Source organism: Hippopotamus amphibius, chromosome 15 (assembly GCF_030028045.1).
Source record: "Hippopotamus amphibius kiboko isolate mHipAmp2 chromosome 15, mHipAmp2.hap2, whole genome shotgun sequence".
Classification (NCBI taxonomy): Eukaryota; Metazoa; Chordata; class Mammalia; order Artiodactyla; family Hippopotamidae; genus Hippopotamus; species Hippopotamus amphibius.
The window spans coordinates 10,521,192-10,546,775 of record NC_080200.1 but is presented as its reverse complement, the minus strand read 5'-3'; the positions used below and the strand labels follow the sequence as shown (position 1 = coordinate 10,546,775).

Here is a 25,584-nt window from a genome sequence, read left to right as displayed (position 1 = left end):
GCAAGAGATTTCTATGTGTTAATTTTGTATCCTGCAGCTTTATCAAATTCATTGATTAGCTCAAGTAGTTTTCTGGTGGCATCTTTAGGATTTTCTGTGTATAGTATCATGTCATCTGCAAACAGTGACAGTTTTACTTCTTTTCCAACTTGGATTCCTTTTATTTCTTCTTCTTCTTTTTTTTCTGATTGCTGTGGCAAAGACTTCCAAAACTATGTTGAATAGTAGTGGAGAGAGTGGACATCCTTGTTTTGTTCCTGATCTTAGAGGGAATGCTTTCTGTTTCTCCCCATTGAGAATGATGTTTGCTGTGGGTTTGTCGTATATGGCCTTTATTATGTTGAGGTAGGTTCCCTCTGTGCTCACCTTCTGGAGAGTTTTTATCATAAATAGGTGTTGAATTTTGTCAAAAGCTTTTCCTGAATCTATTGAGATGATTATGTGGTTTTTATCCTTCAGTTTGTTAATATGGTGTATCACATTGATTGATTTGTGTATATTGAAGAATCCCCACTTGATCATGGTGTATAATCTTTTTAATGTGTTGCTGGATTTTGTTTGCTAATATTTTGTTGAGAATTTTTGCATTTAAATTCATCAGTGATATTGGTCTGTAATTTTCTTTTTCTGTAGTATCTTTGTCTGGTTTTGGTATCTGGGTGATGGTGGCCTCATAGAATGAGTTTGGGAGTGTTCCTTCCTCTGCAATGTTTTGGAAGAGTTTGAGAAGGATGGGTGTTAGCTCTTCTCTAAATGTTTGATAAAATTCAGCTGTGAATGCATCTGGTCCTGGACTTTTGTTTGGTGGAAGAATATAAATCACAGTTTCAATTTCATTATTTGTGATTGGTCTGTTCATATTTTCTATTTGTTCCTGATTCAGTCTTGGAAGGTTACCCTTTTCTAAAAATCTGTCCATTTCATCCAGGTTGTCCATTTTATTGGGATATAGTTGCTTGTAGTAATCTCTTACGGTGCTTTTTATTTCTGTGGTGTGCGTTGTAACCTCTCCTGTTTCGTTTTTAATTTTATTGATTTGAGTGCTCTTCCTCTTTTTCTTGATAAGTCTTGCTAGAGGTTCATAAATTTTATTTATCTTCTCAAAGAACCAGCTTTTAGTTTTATTGATTTTTGCTATTCTTTTCTTTGTTTCTCTCTCATTTATTTCTGCTCTGATCTTTATGATTTCTCTCCATCTACTGACTTTGGGTTTTGTTTGCTCCTCTTTCTCTAGTTTCTTTAGGTGTAAGGTTAGATTATTTGGGATTTTTCTTGTTTCTTGAGGTAGGATTGTATTGCTATAAACTTCCCTCTTAGAACTGCTTTTGCTGCATCCCACAGGTTTTGGGTTGTTGTGTTTTCATTGTCATTTGTCTCTAGATATATTTTGATTTCCACTTTGAATTCTTCAGTGATCTCTTATTTATTAGTATTGCTTAGTCTCCATGTGTTTGTGTTTTTTACAGTTTTTTTCCTGTAATTGATGTCTAATTTCATAGCGTTGTGGTTAGAAAAGATGCTTGATATGATTTCAGTTTTCTTAAATTTACCAAAGCTTGATTTGTGACCCAAAATGTGATCTATCTTGGAGAATGTTCCACGTGCACTTGAGAATAACGTGTAATCTTCTCTTTTTTGATGTAATGTCCTATAGATATCTATTAAATCAAGCTGGTTTATTGTGTCACTTAAAACTTGTGTTTCCTTATTAATTTTCTGTGTGGATGATCTGTCCGTTGGTGTAAGTGGGGTGTTAAAATCCCCCACTAGTATTGTGTTGCAGTTGATTTCCTCTTTCATAGGTGTTAGCATTTATCTTATGTATTGAGGTGCTTCTATATTGGGTGCATATATATTTATAATTGTTATCTCATCTTGTTGGTTGATCCCTTGATCATTATGTAGTATCCTTTCCTGTCTCTTGTAACATTTTTTATTTTAAAGTCTATTTTATCTGATATGAGCATCGCTACTCCAGCTTTCTTTTGATTTCCATTTGCATGGACTATCTTTTTCCATCCCCTCACTTTCCATCTGTATGTGTCCCTAGGTCTGCAGTGGGTCTCTTGTAGACAGCATATATATGGGTCTTGTTGTTTTGGTATCCATGCAGCCAGTCTGTCTTTTGGTTGGTGCATTTAGTCCATTTATGTTCAAGGTAATTATCGACATGTATGTTCCCATTACCATTTTCTTAATTGTTTTGCTTTTGTTTTTGTAGGTCCTTTTCTTCTCTTATGTTTCCCACTCAGAGAAGTTCCTTTAGCATTTGTTGTAGGGCTGGTTTGGTGGTGCTGAATTCTCTTAGCTGTTGCTTGTCTGTAAAGCTTTTGATTTCTCCATCGAATCTGAATGAGATCCCTGCTGGGTAGAGTATTCTTGGTTGTAGGTTCTTCCCTTTCATCACTTTAAATATATTATGCCACTCCCTTCTGGCTTGCAGAGTTTCTGTTGGGAAATCAGCTGTTAATCTTATGGGAGTTCCCTTGTATGTTATTTGTCATTTTTCCATTGTTGCTTTTAATAGAAATTTTTCTTTGTCTATAATTTTTGTGAGTTTGACTACTATATATCTTGGTGTGTTTCTCCTTGGGTTTATCCTGCCTGGGACTCTCTGCGCCTCCTGGACTTGGGTGGCTGTTTCCTTTCTCATGTTAGGGACGTTTTTGACTATCATCTCTTCCAGTATTTTCTCGGGTCCTTTCTCTCTCTCTTTTCCTTCTGGGACCACTATGATGTGAATGTTGGTGCATTTAACATTGTCCCAAAGGTCTCTTAGGCTGTCTTCATTTCTTTTCATTCTTTTTTTTCTTATTCTTTTCTGCATCAGTGATTTTCACTATTCTGTCTTCCAGGTCACTGATTCGCCCTTCTGCCTCAGTTAATCTGCTATTGGTTACTTCTGGGGTATTTTTCATATCATTTATTCTGTTGCTTATCTTTGTTTGTTTGTTCTTTAATTTTTCTAGGACTTTGTCAAAGTTTTCTTGCATCTTTTTGATCTTTGCATCCAGTCCTTTTTCAAAGTCCTGGATCATCTTCACCATCATTATTCTGAATTCTTTTCCTGGTAGGTTGCCTATCTCCACTTCATTTAGTTTTTCTTGGGTTTTATCTTGTCCCTTCATCTGATACAAAGTCCTCTGTGTTTTCATTTTCTCTGTCTTTCTATGGCTGTGTTTTTCAGTTCCACAGAACATAGTACTGCTGATATTGCTTGATACTGCTGTCTGCCCTGTTGTGGAGGAAGCCGTCTAAGAGGCTTGTGTGTGCTTCCTGGTGGGAGGGAGTGATGGTGGGTAGGGCTGGGTAGGCGGAGCTCAGTAAAACTTTAATCTGCTTGTCTCCTTATGGGTGGGGCTGCATTCCCATCGTGTTGGTTGTTTGGCCTGAGGATACCCAGCACTGGAGCTTACAGGCTCTTTGCTGGGGCTAATGACGGACTCACACCAGTGAGCTCTTCCCAGAACCCCTGCCACCAGTGTCCCTTTCCCTGCGCTGAGCCACAACTGCCCCCCACCTCTACAGGCAACCCTCCAACACCAGCAGGTAGGTCTGGTTCAGTCTCCTATGGGGTCACTGCTCCTTCCCCTGGGTCCTGGTGAGCACACTATTTTTTGTGTGTCCTCCAAGAGTGGAGTCTGTGTTTCCCCCGGTTCTGTAGAGGTCCTGCAATCAAAGGACCACTGATTTTCAAAGTCTGATTCTCTGGGGATTCCTCCTCCCATTGCTGGACCCCCCAGGTTGGGAAGCCGGATGTGGGGCACAGAACTCTCACTGTAGTGGGTGCCCTTCTGTGGTATAACTGTTCTCCAGTTTGTGAGTCGCCCACCAGCGGTTATGGGATTTGATTTTAACACGATTGCACCCCTCCTACGGTCTCATTGTGGCTTCTCCTTTGTCTCTGGATGTGGAGTGTCTTTTTTGGTGAGTTCCAGTGTTTTTCTGTCAATGATTGTTCAGCAGTTAGTTGTAATTCTGTTGCTCTTGCAATAGGGAGTGAGTGCACGTCCTTCTACTCTGCCATCTTGAACCGTCTCACTCCTGTAATTTTTTTAGGTTTTCATTTTTGTATTTATATGTTCTTTTAAAAAAGTAAATCCTGCCAGAATTATGTCAATTTTGTTTTCTTGAAGAACTTTTGGCTTGATTGAACCACTTTGTAATATGTATGTTTTCTATTTTATAACTTTTTGTTCTTTATAATTGTCTTCCTTTTGCCTTTCTTGATATGTTTCTTTATAATTTCTTACATTGGATACCTGCACATCCCAAAGGATTGCACAGATAGTATTTTATTATACTTCAGTTCTGAATATTATCAAACACTATGGCTTCTTTGTTGTGTGAATTGTTTAGGACTTTTTACTTTAATTTCTATTTCTGTGACTTTTTCGGGTTATCTTTTGGTTATTGTTGCTAATGTGCTTGCAATGTAGTCAGACATTGACACCATTTTGTGAGCACACATTGTGCCCCATATGTGTGTGGATTTCATAGTCAGGAAATATAGTTAGGAAATTTTGTGTCTGCATAGAATTATTGAATTGTCTGCTCTGGTAGTGGCTTTGTCCATTCTCCTTAGAGTTCTGCCCCCATTTCTCCCCCACAATATATTTTTGAGCCTATATTATAACATATATACAGATTTTTCTTGGATTATCCCCCATTTTATTATGTAAATCCTCCATTTTCTCTATCAGCCTTTTTGCCTTAATTCATTCTGATATTAATATATTTATATATATATGTAAATTTTTAAAAAATATTTGCCTTGTATATCTTTTTTTCCCCATTCTTCCTATATCCTTAATTTTTAGGTTTCTCTTGTAAACAGTATATAACTGGATTGTTTTCACTCCATTTTGAGAATATCTGTATTTCAGTTGAAGCATTTCGTCCGTTAACATCCTTTTTTCTTTGCTCTACCCTCCTTTGATTTGAGTATTTTTTTCATTTCACATTTTTCTCTGCATGTTTTCAGTTTATCTACATGTTTGTATACATACTGAGTTTATTTATGTCTATTATTTTAGTGGTTGTTTTGGAGAATTTGTATCTGTGTTTATTCATGAAATTTAGATTTTTGATATGTTATCACTCCCCTGATTTATGTGGTTTTGTAATCATGCATTTTAATTCTTTTTTAAACCTCAGAAGAGATTATCGTTGTATACAGTCATTTTTAATTTCATTATACCCACGTATTTTCCATTTTGTGTGCTTGCTTTGATTCTTGGACTCATTGGTGTAAATTCTTAAGCCTCTTTACTTTGATTGCTTGACTTTTTCTTTCTCTCTAAAATATATATTTTAGAATTTTTCTAAAAATACCATTATTTTTGCCATCCTAATGGACATATTGGTTGCTAAAGGCTTGTATATTTTATTCTAGAGCCATGAAGATGTTCCACTATCTTCTGGCTTTCATTGTTGCTGGCGAGAAGTCAGGTGTCAGCCTAATGTTTATTTCTTTAAAGCAGTGGTTCTTAAAGTGTGCTCTTCAGACCTGCAATATCAGCATCACCTTGGAACTTGTTAGAAATGCATATTCTTGCATCCCACACCCCAGATTTTCTGAATCAGAAACTGGGGATGGGGTCTAGCAATGTGGGTTTTTTTGTTTGCGTTTTAAAATATCTTTTCAGTGTGTTTTAACAAGTACTCCCAAGTGATTCAGCCTTCCAAGTTGATTCAGCTGCAGCTTGAAGTTTGGGAACCATTGCTTTAAAGGTGACCTGTTTTTTTCCCCTGCCTGCTGTTAAAATATTCTTTTTGCCATTGGTGTTTTCTCTTTCAGTGTTGTAGCAAACTGTGATCTGTTTTTATCTTCAGTCTCTTTATATTTGCCTTCTGAAATGAGAAATCCACAGCTGATATATTTTGCAATAACTGCCTGTGCTCCTTCCCTCTCCTTTTGGAATTCTGTTTAGAATCAGTTCAGCCTTTCCCCTCTGTCTCCCATGGCTCTTTATACTATCGTCTGTTTATCTGTGTGCTCTCATGTCTGTTCTGTAGAAGTGATTTTTAAATTTAAGCCTGCATAAAAGTCACCTGTAGTGCTTGCTAGAACAGATTCATCAGTCTACTCCAAAGAGTCTCATTTAATTGGACTTGGATATGAACTGGGCATTAGAATTATTAAAGCTGTCTAGGTGATTTTATGCAGCTGGCTTGAGGACAACACTTTGGTATTCTAGAAAACAGTTTTGGTGTGTGTGGTTTTTTTTTTTTTTTTTTATTGGCTGTGTGTAATCTGATAAAGCTATCTACCTGGTCCCCCCATTTTGCCTTTATTTCAACAATTGTAAGTGTCCTTTTAGAAATTTCTGAGTATTTATTGCCAGCTTATGAATGATTTTAAAAGATATCTGTCTATATTTTGTGTTGCACTTAAAATAGTTTTGAGTGGAAGACTTAATCAGTATATCTAAATTTCCTGTTGGAAACAGAAGTCTTAACCTGCCCTTTTATACCCTGGAACGTTTCATCTGATTAGTTTAAAGCTTACAGATAGTGAAGTATATAGAGATATTAATTTACAAAAGTAACACATTTCCGGATTGAGAAAAATGGCATGCAGTGTTCTCACAACTACTGTTACTTTGTCTATGCCTGCAGGAATAACACTGGTAGATAACAGTTTTAGCAGGGACAGAAACATCACTCTGTAAAGTTAACAAAAGAATCATTCTCTCTTTAGTATTTACACCTGCAAATTCTGAATATCTTGGGGCAGTATTACAAAATTCAACGTGAGATTTTAAATAGAATATTGGAAGAATTATGGGCACAAAAGGAGAATTCACAATAGAAGTTTTAAAGGGTAAAATGTGTTTTAAAGGGTAAAGTCAAAAAACTGATGAAGGAGGCAGATCTTCTGTAATTGTGGGGAGCATGGATGAGAGTAGGGTGAGGTATGTGGGCATGCAGAATCCAAGGAGGTGTTAACCCTGCCCTGTGTGATGCTGAAAGCACCTCTTTGAGTTTTGTACTCCAGCAACCTCTTTTATCTCTGACCTTGGTACTGGCCCTGGCACAGAGAAAAACAGATCCTAATGAGAATGGGCTAAGATGTGTTGAAATAGAAAAATGGAACTGTTTTCACTGCATTATAAAGGAAATTAAGAGGGAAATTAAACAACCTCAGTAGCTCTTTGAAAATGATCTCTGCATCACATTTATCTGTGCTGATATCAGTCTGATTATTGTGTTTTTTTTTCCTGTATCATGTAGAAACAGGAGTCGAAACTTCAATTCATCCCATAACCATTCCTAAACTCCTCTGCTCTACGTTCTGTCACTTAGATGCTGAACTATTCCTGCTGTATCTGTATTCAGGGTCACTGATTCTAGCTCAATAAGTGGTATAATTGCTCAGATGAGAAACATTCCAGAACCTCTCTCTGGGCTCTAGTTTGTATTACTTTGAAAATACCCCACAGGTTTGAAATTGCTGTGAGTGCATTCTCCATCCAGGCTTGAACCATTTGTGTACCTGGCCTTGCTTTGGGGGTGGGACATGAATGATGGGGGGCCAAGGTGTGGCTAAGCTTTATGGCTATGTCCTAGCACCTGGGTCAACATACATCTTACAGGACACCCCCATCCCCGTGATCTTCCCAAGACCCCCAGGTCCAGAAGGGCTGTCTCAATATGAAGGGAAATGTGGATCACCTTAGTTGTCGTCCATTCATTCTTTGTTGTCTGAGGTACTGTTCCAGGCACCTCAACAGTGAATGAAACAAAGAAGTGAAAAACCCCTGTCTGTCTGGCGCTTACTGTCTGGCTGGGCATACATAAAATACATAGTATGTGTGGGAGAGACAGTAATGCTTACTAGATATTCTGTGTGCTGTCCTGCATTTCCCAGGATCCCGGCAACTAGCGGGGGCATGTTACTAGTTCTGGGCAATGAGCTATGAGCACTTCAGGGCTGGAGCATGTGTGTCAAGGGGCACAGTTCTCCAGGCACACCCTTCTCATCATCCATGGCCAGAATGACCACAGATTTCAGTTGACTCGGATACAAGAGGCATGCCCCTATGTAACTGGTAGTTTAACCACCAGCCCAGGTTAAACAAGTAATATGAGTGAGACATAAGGTTCCATTTCATTGAGTCATTGAGATTTGAAGTCTATTTTTGCAGTAAAGTAGTGCTTACCCTGACTTATATGGTATATTAAGTGGAGATTAGTGCCTTGGAGAAAAATAAAAGAAGGAGTGGGGTTTAGGGCTAGACAGGCAGAGGTTTGCATTTTGACTAGAGTGGCCCGTAAATGCCATATCGAGACACTTAAAGTTGATTAAAGATCCGAAGTGGGAGAGGGAACAGGTACACTTGAATGTGGAGAAGAACATTTCCAAGCAGAGAACAGCAAGTGCGAAGAACCCAAGGTGTGAATGTGCCTGGCACAGGCATGAGGCCTCCAGTGAGGAGGATAGTGTGAACAGAGGGAGTGAGCAGTGGGGGAGGGGCTCGTGGCTGAAGCAGCAGGAATGCAGGCCTTTGGCTAAGTGAGATGGGACACCAGCCCAGGTGAGCAACAGAGCAGTGTGACCTATGTTATGCTGACAAAGTTCTACTTGCCATATAAACTAAAAGATAGAAACAGGGAGACACTGAGGAAGCTATTGATGTAGGAAAGTAGAGGTGCCTTGCACCACGGCAGTAGTAGAGTAGGTGGTAAGGAGTGGCTAGATTTTGGATAAGCTTTCAAAATAAAGCCCACAGGATTTGCTGGTGATTTGGATCTAAAATGTGAAAAAGGAGAGTCCAGAATGACTTCGAAGGCTTTTTGCCTTGAGCTCCTGGAAGGGTGGAGTTGTCATCGAGATGGGAAAGCTGGCAGGAGCTCAGTGTTAGGTGTTTACCTTGAGGTCTTATTAGCTATTGCAGGGGAAATGTGTTAAATAGCACTTTTCTGCCCATTTCTGTGGCTCATGCTGCCTGGGGCAAGTGCCAGAGTGGAGAGTGGCACTGACCGTAAATTAACAGTTAAGTAATTTGTGAAATCATCAATGGACTTTTTTTTTTTTAAAGATTTTATCTTTTTTTTTAAGTTTATTTATTTACTTATTTATTGGCTGTGTTGTGTCTTCGTTGCTGCGAGTGGGCTTCCTCTAGTTGTGGCAAATGGGGGCTACTCTTCGTAGTTGCTCCGTGGAACGTGGGATCCTCCTGGGGCAGGAATTGAACCCGCATCCCCTGCATTGGCAGGTGGACTTCTAACCACTGTGCCACTAGGGAAGCCCGGATATTTTGTTTTATGATAAAAAGTGTTGTTTTAGAGTGAACATTTATTGAGCACATACAGGCCCGTAATTCAGTATTATAATCTATAATTTCCAGGTGAGAAAACAGGCTTAGTCTCTTGAATGGGGCCCCCATGGGCAAGAACACTGGGCTTGCAGCAAGGTGGGGTCACCTGAGGTCTCAAGGACAGACAGACAACAGCCTTTGTAATCAGAACCCAACTGGTGATTGTGATGTCAGTACCCAAAGGGTGGAGGGATTTCACAGAGTGGACATGTGGGATAGGGGAGAGGAAGGCCCAGGAGAACCCTGGCACTTAGGGGATCTGCCAAAGGAGGAAGGACCATGAGCAGGAGTCTCAAAAAGAGGAACCAGAGATGAAGGAGGACAACCTGAGATGTGATGCACAGTGGCCAAGAGCAGAGGTTCCCCGGGGAGAGAGAGACGGGGCAGTTGGTAGTGGGCAAGGTCGTGTATTGAGAAGGTCAGGCAAGGTTAGAATCAGGAAAAAGCTGTTTCCTGATTTGGTGTCAAGGAATTCATATGCAGAGGTCACCTTAAGAGGGGACCTGTGTGGCTCTGGAGTCAGATTCATTAGCCCCTGTTTGTGACTGTGGCCACATGACCTAACTCTTCAGTACCTACCCCACCTTTCTCAGGATACTGCTTATTACCTCATAGGGAAGTTGTGAGGGTTAAATGAGAGTCCCTGGAAAGACTCAGGAGATACTTTGTACATAGTAAACAGTGCATATGTTGTTATTTGTAGCGTTGCTGTTGATGCTGACAAGAAAAGTTGGGGGACAGAAGCTTGAGCAGAAATTTATAAATTGAGAATAGAGGAATAAGCAGGAGGTGATGGTGGAGACCTTGTTCTTCAGTGACTCTGAACCTCTGTTAACTTACCTAGCCTCTCCTCAGCAATCTGATGTTGGAACCTAAAGGCACAGTGATCCAGAAGAGCTTTGTAAATGAGAATCCTCTACTTGAGAAAGGCAAGCTTTGTTCCAAGTTCGACCTGAGAAGGCTTGCAATATCTCTTTATACCCAGAAGGTGGCAGCACCTGTTCTTATTTGGAGACAGGTACCATGGTATCTAGAAATGAATGAGAGAGGATTAACGTTTGTGTATTTCCTCACTGCATAAGGGGAAAGAAAAGGGAGCTGATAATTGTTGAGAATCTACTACATCAGCAGAACTGTTTTGCCCTCACTGTTCTCACTCAGGTGGTACTTACCAAATACCTCCCCCCCCCCCCCCCCCCCAACCTCTGGAAGGAAGAATAACTCAGGTTTTGCAGTTAAGGAAATTAGAACCCAGGTCTCGCCCCTGCCATATGCTGTGTAATTTTCTGGCAGTTACTTAAACTGTCAGAGTCTGTTTTCTGTGGGGTTCAGGGAAACCCAACACTGGATCCTGCTTAACGTAAGGTAGGACCTGGCTTCCCACCAGTGGCAGTGCTGTTCACTCTTTTTGTAAACCTGAGAAATGCAACTACTTTTATTGTCATTACTTCACCCAGTTTCATAAGTTGTTCCCAAGAGTATTAAATTTTTCTAATTTACTTTCATTTTACTACATCTGATTTGTTCATATTTCTAGAAAAAAGATAGGACTGGTGGTTGGTAACATTTAATTACAGCCCAAGAAATTAAACAGTTTGACCCTTATTTTCCAGTTAACAAGGTATAAAACTGTGTTCTACTTACTGGATTTTACATCCCTACTCAGTTTTTAATTTGAGAAGAACATAATTCATCAACTTGGCAAATGTGTTTTTTCTAGTGAATGATAAATATGTGTGTTGTTAAGGAGATTGCAAGTAAAGCAGTTTTGGAAAGCAGTTTGGCAACACTCTCTAAATGTTTAGTCATAAATGTTGACTAAACGTTTTACTATCTAGAAATTCATTCTAAGGAAAAACTTGAAAAAAAATCTACAAAAATTTAACTGCAGATATTTCTTACAAGTGTTATTTTTCTATTTGTGAAAAATTGGAAATATTCTAAACATTTCAATAAATTGATGTGCCTGTTTAGAAGCACGTAGAATATGAGGACATTAAAATATCAAAACATTAAAAAAATAAAATATCAAAATATCAATAAAAATGAAAAGGCATTATACAAATATTATAGCTGATTCTAAATTTCATCTGTAAAAGAAAATATGTGAGAATATCCAGTATTTTTGACAAAGAAAAACTAATGAGTTACATGTTGTCCTAGATACCAGAAGATACTAAAATAAAGTGTTTTTTTTTAAACTTTTATCATTTGAACTTTATTTTACTATTCATATATCCTTTTCTTCATTTTTAAAAGTAATTTCTATGTGTAAGGTACTATGCTTGGCATATGTATAACTGAATCACTTCGCTGTACATCAGAAATGCTGACCTGTATAACAAATCAGCATAAATTCAGGTGAGATTTGATAATAACCTATATAAAAAAAAGGAAACTGCTAAAGGATTAATTCAGCCAAACAATAAATGACTGGAGTAACAATCACATATGGGTTAGCAGTGATGGAGGTCAGGGCAGGATGTCCCAAAATATGCCACTTTGGCATATTGATTATTTTGAATTAAAGTTATATAAGAAACAGCTGGCATGAGAAGGACCCTCTGACCTTTTTTTGCTCCCCTGAAAGTAGGAAACAAATCTCCCATGTGAAAGGCACCTTCCCTGTACCGGAAGGTAAAGAGACATCCTTATCTCCAGTGATATGAAGTTCAGGACCGAGAAGGCTGTATAAACAAAATTTGTTACTTCTTTACCAATTTAGTACCTCAAGCCCAAACTTCTTTGTCCTGTCAGTTCTTCAGAAATTTATTGTTTTTCTGTCTAAAAGGTATAAAAGCTGCCTGCTTTGGTCGCTTTGAGTCTTTTATAAAATGGTATGATATTGACTGAGAACCAGGCAACCTATCAGTGGCATAAAATCTAAACTCCCTGCTGCCAGGCTTAACATGTATACAGGTAGCTTGTCTATTTAGGAGTTCAAAGGTGTTTGAGACTGTGCTATCTTGGTTTAAGATTGGTGTTACTTCTTTAAATGTTTGGTAGAATTCACCAGTGAAGTCATCTGGTCCTGGACTTCTTCTTTTATTTTTTTTTAAGAACTTTTATTGAGATACAGTTAAGAGACAATAGACAGCATATATTTAGAGTGTACAATTTGGTATCCCAATCTCTCAATTCATTCCCTCCCAACCCTCCCCGCTTTCCCCACTTGGTTTCCATATTTTTGTTCTCTACATCTGTGTCTCTATTTCTGCCTTGCAAACCAGTTGATTTGTACCATTTTTCTATAGTCCACGTATATGTGTTAATATACGATATTTGTTTTTCTCTTTCTGACACATTTCACTCTGTATGACAATCTCTAGGTCCATCCATGTCTCTACAAATTTCCAGTTTGTCTACTAACTTTGGGTTTTGTTTGCTCTTCTTTCTCTAGTTTCTTTAGGTGTAAGGTTAGATTGTTTATTTGGGATTTTTCTTGTTTCTTGAGGTAGGATTGTATTGCTATAAACTTCCCTCTTAGAACTGCCTTTGCTGCATCCCATAGGTTTTGGATCGTTGTGTTTTCATTGTCATTTGTCTCTAGGTATTTTTTGATTTCCTCTTTGATTTCTTCAGTGACCTCTTGGTTGTTTAGTAGCGTATTGTTTAGCCTCCATGTGTTTGTGTTTTTTACAGTTTTTTTCCTGTAATTGATTTCTAATCTCATAGCGTTGTGGTTGGAAAAGATGCTTGATATGATTTCAGTTTTCTTGAATTTACCAAGGCTTGATTTGTGACCCAGAATGTGATCTGTCCTGGAGAATGTTCCACGTGCACTTGAGAAGAATGTGTAATCTGCTGTTTTTGGATGTAATGTCCTATAGATATCTATTAAATCAAGCTGACTTATTGTGTCATTTAAAGCTTGTGTTTCTTTATTAATTTTCTATGTGGATGATCTGTCCATTGGTGTAAGTGGGGTGTTAAAGTCCCCCACTATTATTGTGTTACAGTCGATTTCCTCTTTCATAGGTGTTAGCATTTGCTTTATGTATTGAGGTGCTTCTATATTGGGTGCATATATATTTATAATTGTTATCTCCTCTTCTTGGATGGATCCCTTGATCTTTATGTAATGTCATTTCTCGTCTCTTGTAACATTTTTTATTTTAAAGTCTATTTTATCTGATATAAGTATCACTACTCCAGCTTTCTTTTGATTTCCATTTGCATGGACTATCTTTTTCCATCCCCTCACTTTCCGTCTGTATGTGTCCCTAGGTCTGCAGTGGGTCTCTTGTAGACAGCATATATGTGGGTCTTGTTTTTGTGTCCATTCAGCCAGTCTGTGTCTTTTGGTTGGTGCATTTAGTCCATTTACATTCAAGGTAATTATCAACATGTATGTTCCTATTACCATTTTCTTAATTGTTTTGTTTTTGTAGATCCTTTTCTTCTCTTAGGTTTCCTGCTTAGAGAAGTTCCTTTAGCATTTGTTGTAGGGCTGGTTTGGTGGTGCTGAATTCTCTTAGCTGTTGCTTGTCTGTAAAGCTTTTGATTTCTCCATCGAATCTGAACGAGATCCTTGCTGGGTAGAGTATTCTTGGTTGTAGGTTCTTCCCTTTCATCACTTTAAATATATTATGCCACTCCCTTCTGGCTTGCAGAGTTTCTGTTTCTGCTGAGAAATCAGCTGTTAACCTTATGGGAGTTCCCTTGTATGTTATTTGTCATTTTTCCCTTGTTGCTTTTAATAACATTTCTCTGTCTTTAATTTTTGTCAGTTTGACTACTATATGTCTTGGTGTGTTTCTCCTTGGGTTTATCCTGCCTGGGACTCTCTATGCTTCCTGGACTTGGGTAGCTATTTCCTTTCCCATGTTAGGGAAGTTTTCAACTATCATCTCTTCCAATATTTTCTCGGGTCCTTTCTCTCTCTCTTCTCCTTCTGGGACCCCTATAATATGAATGTTGGTGTATTTAACATTGTTCCAGAGGTCTCTTAGGCTGTCTTCAGTTCTTTCCATTCTTTTTTCTTTATTCTTTTCTGCATCAGTGATTATCACCATTCTGTCTTCCAGGTCACTTATTCGCCCTTCTGCCTCAGTTAACCTGCTATTGGTTCCTTCTAGTGTATTTTTCATTTCAGTTATTGTGTTGCATATCTCTGTTTGTTTGCGCTTTAATTCTTCTAGGTCTTCAGTAAACTTTTTGATCTTTGCATCCAGTCTTTTTTCAAAGTCCTGGATCATCTTCACCATCATTATTCTGAATTCTTTTTCTGGAAGGGTGCCTATCTCCTCTTCATTTAGTTGTTTTTCTGGTGTTTTATCCTGTCGCTTCATCTGGTACAAAGTCCTCTGCTTTTTCATTTTCTCTATTTTTCTGTGGCTATGGTTTTCAGTTCCACAAGACAAAATACTGTTGAGCTTGATACTGCTGTCTGCCTTTTTGTGGAGGAAGGTATGTAGGAGACTCCTGAGTGCTTCCTGATGGGAGGGACTGATGGTGGGTAGGGCTGGGTGGGCAGAGCTCAGTAAGACTTTAATCCGATTTGGTGGGTGGAGCTCAGTAAAACTTTAATCTGCTTCTCTGCTAATGGGTGGGGCTGTGTTCCCACCTTGTTTGTTGTTTGGCCTGAGGCCACTTAGCACTGGAGCTTGCAGGCTCTTTAGTGGGGCTAATGGTGGACTCTGGGAGGGTTCAGGCCAATGAGCACTTCCCAGAACCCCTGCTGCCAGTGCCCCTGTCTCCTCGGTGAGCCACAGCTGCCCCCCACCTCTGCAGGCAACCCTCCAACACCAGCAGGTAGGTCTGGTTGTCTCCTATGGGGTCACTGTTCCTTCCCCCTGAGTCCTGGTGAGCACACTTTTTTGGGTGCCCTCCAAGAGTGGAGTCCCCATTTCCCCCAGTCCTGTGGAGGTCCTGCAATCAAATCCCACTGACTTTCAAAGTCTGATTCTCTGGGGATTCCTCCTCCTGTTGCTGGACTCCCAGGTTGGGAAGCCTGACATGGGGCTCAGAACCCTCACTTTAGTGGGTGGACTTCTGCAGGATAACTGTTGTCCAGTTTGTGAGTCACCCACCCAGCATTTATGGGATTTGATTTTAACGCGATTGCGCCCCTCCTACTGTCTCACTTTGTCTTTGGATGTGGGGTGTCTTTTTTGGTGAGTTCCAGTGTCTTTCTGTTAATGATTGTTCAGCAGTTAGTTGTAATTCCGGTGCTCTTGCAAGAGGGAGTGAGCGCACGTCCTCCTACTCTGCCATCTTGATCCTATCCTGAGCTGGTCCTGGACTTCTTGGTGGGAGAATTTGATGACTGATTGAGCCTGTTTATTTGTTATGGGTCTGTTGATTTTCTCTTTCTTCTCCAGTCCATTTTGGTAATTTGTATGTTTCTGGGAATTTGTCCATTTTATCCAGATTATCTAATTTGTTGATGTACAGTTGTACATGGTAATCTCTTAGAGTCCTTTTATTGTTTTATTTTTGTTTTTTAAAGTATTTTTTCTGTGTCTTTAATGTTGTTTCTTTTTATTTTGTTTTAATTTAATTTTATTTTTCTTGGCCAAGCCTCATGGCTTGCAGGATGTTTCCTGACCAGGGATTGAACCCAGTCCCCTGCAGTGAAAGCCCAGAGTCCTAACCACTAGGCCACTAGGGAACTCCCTCTTTGAGTGCTTTTAATTTCTGTAATGTTGGTAGTAATGTCCCCACTTCCACTTCGCATTTTAGTTACCTTGTTGATCTTTTGAAAGAACCAACTTTTGTTGATTCTGTCGTACTTCTGCTCCATTTCATTTATCTCTGTTCTAATTCTTTTGCTGTCTTTAAGTTTAGTTTGCTCTTATCTTGTTCCTTAAGGGGTAAAGTTAGGTTGTTTGAGATCTTTTTTTTAACGTAGGCATTAACTGCTACAAATTTCCTTCTCAGCACTGCTTTCATTGCATTCCGTCAGTTTTGCTGTGCTATATTTCCATTTTCATTTGTCTAAAAGTTTTTTCTAATATCCCTAGTGATTTCTTCTTTGTCCTGATGGTGGTTTAGACTGTGTTGTTTCATTTCTGTGTATTTGTAAATTTTCCAGTTGTCCCTCTGTCAGTTTTTTAGGTTCATTCCATTGTGGTTGGAGAATATATTTTGTTATGATTTCAGTCTTACAATTTGTTGAGAATTGTATTATGGCCTAATTTATAGTTTATCCTGGAAAACCCTAATTTTCGTATTTTTTTTGGTAAATGTAGTTCATTGATTTTCACTGTGCTTGTTGACTTTTTAATGTAGACATTTAAGTGTATACATTTCCTCCCGACAATTTAACATCATTTCACAAGTTTTTATTTGTTGTATTTTCAGTTTCATGTAGTATAAAGTATTTATTGTTTCCTTTGTTTCATCTTCTACACAAAATTATTTTCAAGTGTGTCTTTAACTTCCAAATACTTGAGTGTTTTCCACATATATCTTACTGTTATTAATTTCTCATCTAGTGCAGTTGCTGTCTTTTGAAATTTATTGAAACTGTTTTATGGTCCAGCATATATGATCCAGACTCTCTTGCTGGGTGTTAAATTTGGAGAAAGTTAAATGATCTGGAGACATGTGGTGTAAGAGGTAGAATTCATTAAAAAAATTTTTTTTAAACTAATTTATTTTTTTTTCTTTTTCTTTTTTTTGCTTGGCTGTGTTGGGTCTTCTTTGCTGCACGTGGATTTTCTCTATTTGTGGTGAGCGGGAGCTACTGTTCGTTATGGTGTGCAGGCTTCTCAGTGTGGTGGCTTCTCTTGTGGCAGAGCACAGGCTCTAGGTGCATGGGCTTCAGTAGTTGTGATACATGGACTTAGTAGTTGTGGCTCTTGGGCTCTAGAGCACAAGCTCAGTAGTTGTGGCGCATGGGCTTAGTTGCTCTGCGGCATGTGAAATCTTCCTGGACCAGGGATCGAACCGTTGTCCCCTGCACTGGCAGGCAGATTCTTAACCACTGCACCACCAGGGAAGTCTGTAAGAGGTAGAATTCATTGACTTTTTTTTTAAAGAGTTAAAACTTCTATTTTTTTTTTTTTTGGTGGCACACGGGCTTAGTTGCTCCGCGGCATATGGGATCTTCCTGGAGCAGGGATCGAATCCATGTCCCCTGCATTGACAGGCAGATTCTCAACCACTGAGCCACCTAGGAAGCCCAAAACTTCTATTTTTTTTTATTGAAGTATAATTGACTTACCATGTTGTGTCATTACTGCTATACAGTAAAGTGGCTCAGTTATACATATATATACTTTTTTTTTAATGTTCTTTTACATTATGGTTTATCATAGGATATTGAATATAGTTCTCTGTGCTATACAGTAGGACCTTGTTTATCCATTTTATATATAAACGCTTGCATTTGCTAACATCAACTTCCTGCTCCATCTCTCTCCCAAACCCCTCCCCCTTGGCAACCACCAGTCTGTTCTCTATTCATTGAACTTTCCTCCGCCCCCCCCCCCCCCCACTTCATTTTCTAGTTAACATCAGGTAGTGAATTAGGACCTGAATATAGCAGTGCACTCTTCTAGTTTACTATATAGTTTTGGAAACAGAGAGTAACAGGAAACAAGGAAATGAAAACATAAAAATACACTGTGACAGGTTTTGTAGGATAAGTAGTGTCAGCTAACAAAAAGCCGAGTTTTTTCATGTTAAGATAATAACTATTGAGTTTGTGATGTGAAGAAGGTTGTGTAGGTTTTTTTTTTTAGTTTTTAAGTGATTAGAGCTGTGGGATGGAGCAGTTAAGTTGTAGGTTTTCGATGTGAGCAGCCAGAGGGCTGGCTACTGATTCTCTTTGTTGAGACTGGAAGTACTAGAGGAGGAGAAGCCTTTTGTATGAGATGTTCTTTGGTGGCTTTTAGTAGGTAGTGAGAATATGATTTTGAATTCATACTGGACCTTGAGTGTTAGAGATGCAAATTAAGGGGCATTAAGGGAATGGATATGATTGCCTTGGCAAAGCACAGAGTAGGAAGAGCAATAGGGTAGGGACTGATTCTTAAGCAAATTCAACCTTTAATGGTGGAAGAAGACCTTCTGGAAAAACCTTGATAGAGTATTGAGAGATGTAGGGAGAGAACAAGGGAGAGAGTTGTACAGAAGCCTAGAAAGAGAATGATCTTTGAAGAAAATAGATACTAAGTTTTGCTGAGGATCTAAGACTGAAATGCATTTACTGGATTCCATTGACACAGAACACAGGAGTAACTGTATTTTCTGTGAAGATGGAGATGATGGTAATTGACATTAGGTGCACTGAGTTAGGAAGATAGTTTATGTGGACTGTTTTCATAAGCTTTTGCTCTGAAGGGAGGGCTAAGTGGAGCTGAGGCAGATTTGAAGAATTTGGCTTTAGAAGGGAGGGAGTGCAGACATCTTATTGGTAATAGGAGTCATAGGTCAGTTGTGGGAGGAACTTTGTGTAACTGGAGACAGGAAGGTAAGAAAGACTCCTCAACTTTTTTTAAAGTAGAGTATAATTTACGTTCAGGAAAATGCACATATCTTAGGTGATCAATTGGGTAAATTTTTTGACAATGTGTACATTGTATAACCACTAACTAGAAAAATTAAAAAAAAAAAAATTCACTTGCCCCAGAAAGTTCTCTCTTGCTTCTCATTCTACCACCATATCATATTCCTGCAAGGAGGCAACCAACTTTTTTACTTCTTTTGACTTAAATAAATACATTTTGCTATCATCCATAATAAATTTTACCTGTTTGTGGACTTCATGAAATTGGAATCATAGAGCATGTGTTTTTTTTTTTTTTTGTCTGGCTTCTGTTGATCAGTGTTTTAGAAATTCATCCATGTTATGTGTCTCAGTAGTTTCTTTTCATCTCTTAGTATTTAATTGTACATACCACAGTTTACTTATTCATTCTTTTGTTGATGGATAGATTGTTTACACTTTGGGGCTATTAAGAATCAGACTGCTATGATCTTTTTTTTTCTTTTTTCTTTTTTTCTTTTTTTTTTTTTGTAGAAAGCCAGGTAACATCAAGGGAAAATTCTTTTTCTTTTTCTTTTTTTTTAAAATAAATTTGTTTATTTATTTATTGGCTGCATTGGGTCTTCTTTTCTGTGCACGGGCTCTAGCTGTGGTGAGCAGGGGCTACTCTTCATTGTAATGTGTGGGCCTCTCATTGTGGCAGGTTCTCCTGCTGCAGAGCACAGAGTCTAGGTGCACAGGTTTCAGTAGTTGTGGCATGTGGGCTCAATAGTTGTGGCTTGTGGGCTCTAGAGCACAGACTCAGTATTTGTGGTACATGGGCTTAGTTACTCCGTGGCATGTGGGATCTTCCTGGACCAGGGATTGAACCCGTGTTCCCTACATTGGCAGGCAGACTCCCAACCACTGTGCCACCAGGGAAGCCCTGCTATGACAATTTTTGTATACATTTTTGTGGATATGTTTAAAAAATTTTCTCTTGGGTAGATACCTAGGAGTGGAAATGCCTAGTCAAATGATAGGTGTACTTTTTAAGAAATTGGTACACTGTCTTGCAAAGTGGTTGAACCATTTCACACTCCCACCTTTAGTATATGAAATTTTTTGGTTTGCTATATCCTTGCCACCATTTAATGTTGATAGGCCTTTTTTAAAAAAAAAACAAACTTTATTTTATTTTATTTTATTTTTATTTATTTTTGGCTGTGTTGGATCTTTGTTGCTGCACATGGGCTTTCTCTAGTTGTGGTAAGCTGGGGGCTGCTCTTTGTTGTGGTGCATGGGCTTCTCAGTGTGGTGGCTTCTCTTGTGGCAGAGCTTGGGCTCTAGGAGCTTGGGCTTCAGTAATTGCAGCATGTGGGCTCAGTAGTTGTGGCTCACAAGCTCAGTTGTTGTGGCACACAGGCCTAGTTGCTGTGCAGCATGTGGAATCTTAGTCTTTTTAATTTTGGCTGCCCTGGTGGGTTGAAATGCTATATCATTAGTTTTAATTTGCATTCATCTGATGACTGATGATGTTGAATAACTTGACATGCTTATTATTGTTCAGTTATTAAACTTTGTGAAGTGTCTAAGTGTAGCCCTTGTTGAGTTTTTTTTTTTTTTTAATTATTGTTTTTTTCTTTGTAGGAGTTCTTTATGTAATCTGAATGTGAATTCTTTGTCAGGTGTATGTACTACAAATATTTTTTTCCCCAATCTGTGGCTTGGCTGTTTATTTTCTTAATAATGGTATTTGATGACTAGAAATTTTTAATTTTGGAAAAGTCTAACATTGATTTTTTAAAAAATGTTTAGTTCTATTTGTGTCTAGTCTAAAATATTATTATGTAACTCAATGTTGTTAAAGTGTTCTCTGTGTATTTTACTTTTTGGTGTCTGAGTTATCTCAAAGTTTTTTTTAAATTCAGAATTTTGTGTATGTAGTGATAATAGAGGTCAAAGATCCTTTTTGTCCATTGAGTTCTTCCAGCACCTTGTTTTTTTCCTAATTTGAAGATCTAATTGGCTTTCTTAGGCAATTTATGAATTGGGCAGCATCCCATCTACCAAGTAGAAGGGTGCTCTCTGAGCGCTATTTACTAAAAAGATGGCTTTCCCTAATGAATTGCTTTATTCCCTTAATGAAAATCATTTGACTGTGCACATGTAGGTCTGTTTCTAACTCTGTCTTGTTCCATTGACCTTTTTGTCTATACTTATTCCAACAACTCTTCTTTACTGTAGTAAGGTTAGTAAAATGAATCTTCCAAGTTTACTTTTCTTTCTTAACATTGTTCTGGCTCTTCTAGATCTTTTGCATTTTGGTACACGTTTTAGATTTGGTTTGTCAATGTCTAGAAAATAACCTGCTGAGATTTTGTTGATGACTTTGTTGTATCTGCAGATGGATTTGGGGAGAGTGAATACCTTAATAATACTGACTATTGCAGCCCATGAAAATGATATAGCTCCTCACTTATTTAGGTTTTTTTATTTCCTCCAGCAGGGTTTCACGGTTTTTATTGTCAATGTGTCTTGCACAGCTTTTATTTAGTTTATTCCTTTGTGTTTTATATATTTTATGCTGTTATAAATGAAAGTTTTTTAAGTTGCATTTTCCAGTTCTTTGCTGAGTTATGGGTTTTTTTGGTTTTTGTTTTGTTTTGTTTTAGTTGTGATTACTGTGAAATGAAATGCAAGATTATTCTCTCAAAGCAAGCGTCATGTGAGACAGTTTTGGGGTTGGAAAAACTGGTGAGATTTTTACATGTTTTTATGGAGATAGGAAGATTGGATTACCATGCATGCTTTTCTTTAGTGTAGCTGCTCCTTCACAGTTAGTGACTTTGAGTTTTGAAAGCTGCTAGTGTAGTTGGGTGTGTGCAGACTGGTCTTTCCAAGTATTTTCAGGGAGGAAACAGATGGTTGGAATCATTCTGGGATGGTCTTTTGCTCATTAGGGGTATACTAGGCAGAGGATTAAAAGAATTTGGACAAAAATTTGTCAAAGTGATGGGTCATGATGAATCTCTCAGCTGGATAGGTGGGGCAGTGAGAGAGGAATTTGCTGTTGGGGGCAATGTGGTAGAAGCATGGGTGGCCTGGAATCCCCTCTAAGTGGGAGAGTTCATGTGAGAAGAATGTTGTGTAGGAGATTTTGTCCAGAGAGCAAATTTCTGAATCACTCTTTGTGAAGTGAATCTGATTCTGTTGATGACAAAACCTGGGCTGTGGCCCACAGCTGTGTATGTTGGTGTGGAGTGTGGGGCCAAAAGGCATTGGAGATCAGAACACATGGTCCTACATGGACTATCCTCATGGATACTTGAACCATCCTAAGCCAGGATGAGCCTTGAAGTTGAAGTCATCTGGGGCCCAAGTGTTGAATGAGTGACGGAGTTTAACAGAATTGGAATTAGTGACAAATTACTTGAGAGAGTGAATCTGAGTCTCGCTTGAGGTAGGTCAGGGACCTCTACCACGTTGCCTGGAGGTTTTACCTAAGCAAGGTTAAGACCCAGGATATGAATAGGTATGACTGAGTTGCTTTGCTGTATGCCTGAAACTATCACAACATTGTTAATTGGCTATACTTCAAAATAAAATAAAAAGTTAAAAAAAAAAGTAGACCCAGGATGAGACAGAACTTTCTGCTCAAAAGAGGAAATGCTGAAAAACAAAAACCAGAATTGTCCTCCGAGTGGGAGAGACAGAAAGCCTTTGGCTACACCTAGCAGTCTTTTTCTCATTTACTACAGATGCCTGCTCCAAGAATCCCGTGAGAACGAGAGAGTAGCTTTCTGGTGCCAGTGCCCTGCTGTTCAGGCAAAAATTTACTATCATTCTCACAGGATGGCAGCTCTTGGTCTGTCTCCCACGTGTGGTAAGTTCTTCAGGTGATGAATGCCCTCAGACATCAAGCTTCAGTGGCTCCTGCCACTTCACCGAGGGCAAGGATGTATGCAGCTAGTGGGAGGGCTGCCAGGTTAGAAGTGGAGGAGGATACATGAATTGAAGAGGGGTGGGAGTCAAGTCCTGAGAGCACCCCAGGGGACTGTGTCTGATTCAGGGTCTTTGTGAGTTTGGGCGAGGCAGGGAATGTTTGTAGTTGGTGTGTAAAGAGGAGTACTGGTAATTGGTAACCCTGCAGCATCCCATTTAGTATTTTGATAAGTCTGGACAAAGTAACAGCTCTATCTCAGATCTTTTATCCCCTTACTCCTAAATTGAGAATATTTATCATTTTCTTCATGGATATGTAGGCCCACCACCCTTTCTCCTGTCCTTGAGTGGAGCATTGCTGCTCTGGCTTGCTGCACAACAGTGTGTGTTTGTGTGTGTATGTGAAATTGGGGCACGTGCACTGCACATGTACAGTTAGTGTGGGACCATTTCCTGATTTGTGAATGTTGGGTGGGCTTTAATCCTCACGGGTCCTCTCTTCTCTAGTTATGTCCAACCAGGAGCCTGCCTGTGCCCATGAGTCAGAAATTCCTCTGTCTTCAAAAGACCATTCCTGTCCCCAGGATGTGGATCTGTTTGCATGCAATGGCCTGGAGCCTCACACATCAACCAGTGTTGGTTCCCAGGTACACCAAGGTCTCAAGACCCCTGAGGGTGGGGGAGGCACTTCCCTAGAATATCCCTAACATCGCACGTTAGAATTCTTTTAGATCGTCATCCAGGCTGATTGATGCATGATCAGGGTGCAAGAGGAAGAGCCAGAGAAGGTGGTGAGGCTGTCCTGGTGTTAGGAATGTTTGGGTAAATGATTTATGTAACAGGTGTTTCTTTCATAGGATAGCTCACAGCTCTCAGGCCAGGTTCGAAGTGGAAGCATGTTTGATCCCATGTCAGAGTTGCATATGAAGCAGTGAGACAGGATGAGATTATCTCATAGGGAATAGAAGATATCTGAGGACTGTCTTCTAGAGCGAATATTTAGACCCCAGAACCCTGCATTGAGAATCCTGTGTTTAGTCTCTCACGTGTAATCTTTAACCTCAGCCATCTTTGAACACGGATAGGCTGGGTTCTCACTGACCCCGAATGTGTGTGGTGTTTCAGGAGTACGTGACTTTTCAGGATGTTGCTGTGGACTTCACTGAGAAGGAGTGGCCCTTGCTGGATTCTTCTCAGAGAAAACTGTACAAGGATGTGATGCTGGAGAACTATAGCAACCTTGCCTCAGTGGGTAAGGCCACCGTCATTTCTTCATTTATTCATTCGTGAATCAGATGTTTTTGTTGTAAGTACTTGCTGTGACCCAGGAACTGTGTGGGGATTCGGAACACAGTTATGAACAAGCTGACCTGGTGCCTGTCCTGATGGTATCTCTCCCTTTGGATATTGAGACCTGTCCATTGCATTGCCCTTGGAGGTTGTCAAGTGTGTCTGAGCTTGGGCATAGCTTTCTGAGTTAAGACATCCTTAACCCTGGTGCTCCAGTGGTTAGAACTCTGAGCTTTCACTGCCAAGGGCATGGATTCAATCCCTGGTCAGGGAGCTAAGATCCCGCAAGCTGTGTAGCGCGGCCAAAAAGGAAAAAAAAATCCTCATTCCTTTGAAGGGCAAAATATGTGGGTATTTGTGATTTTGTGTTTTATGAAAGCCTTTCACTGTGTTCCTTAGAAATGTGGCACCATCATTTTGCTGCTCCTAAGTCAGACTTGTCCACCTTCAGAGCACTGAAGACCAAAACACTGACCCCAGACTAATGGAAGGGGTTGTCCACTGCACGATCCTCCCTCAACATGTGTCTTTCCCCGTGAGTAGGGTGTCAGGTGGGCAAGCCCAGCCTCATCTCCCACTTGGAGCAGGAAGAGGAGCTGAGGACAGAGGAGCAGGAACTTCACCAAGGCCCTTGTCCTGGTAAGCACCAGGCAGACACAAGTACTTCTGAGAATCTGCTCTCTCCAGTGATGTGATAACAGATCCATTAGGAAACATCATCCAGGGAAATTTGAAAATGCTGTCTCTTTCACTGTCCTTCCATCCTCTCGCAAGTCTTTTGGTCTCAGTGTCCCTTCATCTTTAAATTGATGTGTCCACGTGAGCTCTTTGTCCTGTTCTTTCCTACTCAACATTCCTGATCACATGCTTAATGTCACTATCAATGTCAGTCTTTGAAAAGTTGCTTCTTAGTGAGTCAGCTTAAATTTCTACCCTTGTCATTGCCAAATATCTCACATAGCCAAATTTTTCAGTTATTTTTACTCATGTTTATTCTCCCCTTTCACATTCCCTTTCCTTCTTTAGGGTTAGTATTTGCAAAGAAAGCCACCTGTTTTTGTCACCATCATCCCACCATTTTCTTTCTCCAGCAAGTTAATATTTTTCCAATCTGTTTCAGATTGGGAGACTCCATCTAAAACCAAATGGTCAATTCTTATGGAAGATATTTTTGGGAAGGAAACATCTAATGGTGTGACAATGGTAAGATTTCCTTGGGATAGTTCTGGATCTTCCATATTGGGAGAGGACAGGGGCAGCCTGAGTTAGAAAAGCAGCTCAAAACCAGGCAGGTCCCCAAGAGGAAACAGTGTCAGAGACCATGTATGCTGCCAACTTGGGAAAAACTCTAAAACCTGGCCCCAAACTTCTTCACTTAAAGTTCCAGTGAGTATATATTTCTATAATTATGTCTCAGATGTTGAGTGTTGGGGCTTAATTTAGTTCTGAACAGTTAACAAAGTATATGCAAAAAGCTTTGTGAAAGTTACACACATGGAACCTCAGGGCATAGCATTCACATGTTTTCTTTGATGGAGTCCAAATGGGGCAGGAGCAGTACTTTTGCATTGCAAATTATGACATCATTAGTCATAGTGTTTTGCTTCTATT

At 39.5% G+C, this 25,584-nt stretch overlaps 1 protein-coding gene across 3 annotated transcripts in view; it reads left to right on the top strand.

Moving 5' to 3' along the window:
- Positions 1-25,584, top strand: part of ZNF317 (zinc finger protein 317) — a 34,886-nt gene that overhangs the window by 5,147 nt on the left and 4,155 nt on the right. The window contains exons 1-6 of one of the 3 annotated variants that reach the window (XM_057710133.1): positions 14,976-15,077; positions 22,500-22,624; positions 23,191-23,330; positions 23,809-23,935; positions 24,517-24,612; positions 25,094-25,176. In XM_057710133.1, coding sequence (XP_057566116.1) covers positions 22,594-22,624; positions 23,191-23,330; positions 23,809-23,935; positions 24,517-24,612; positions 25,094-25,176 — 477 coding nt within the window. In that variant the 5' untranslated portion in view covers positions 14,976-15,077; positions 22,500-22,593. Of the gene's footprint in view, positions 1-14,975; positions 15,078-22,499; positions 22,625-23,190; positions 23,331-23,808; positions 23,936-24,516; positions 24,613-25,093; positions 25,177-25,584 lie in introns of those variants that run through there. The other 2 variants (XM_057710132.1, XM_057710134.1) reach the window with 2 other exon arrangements.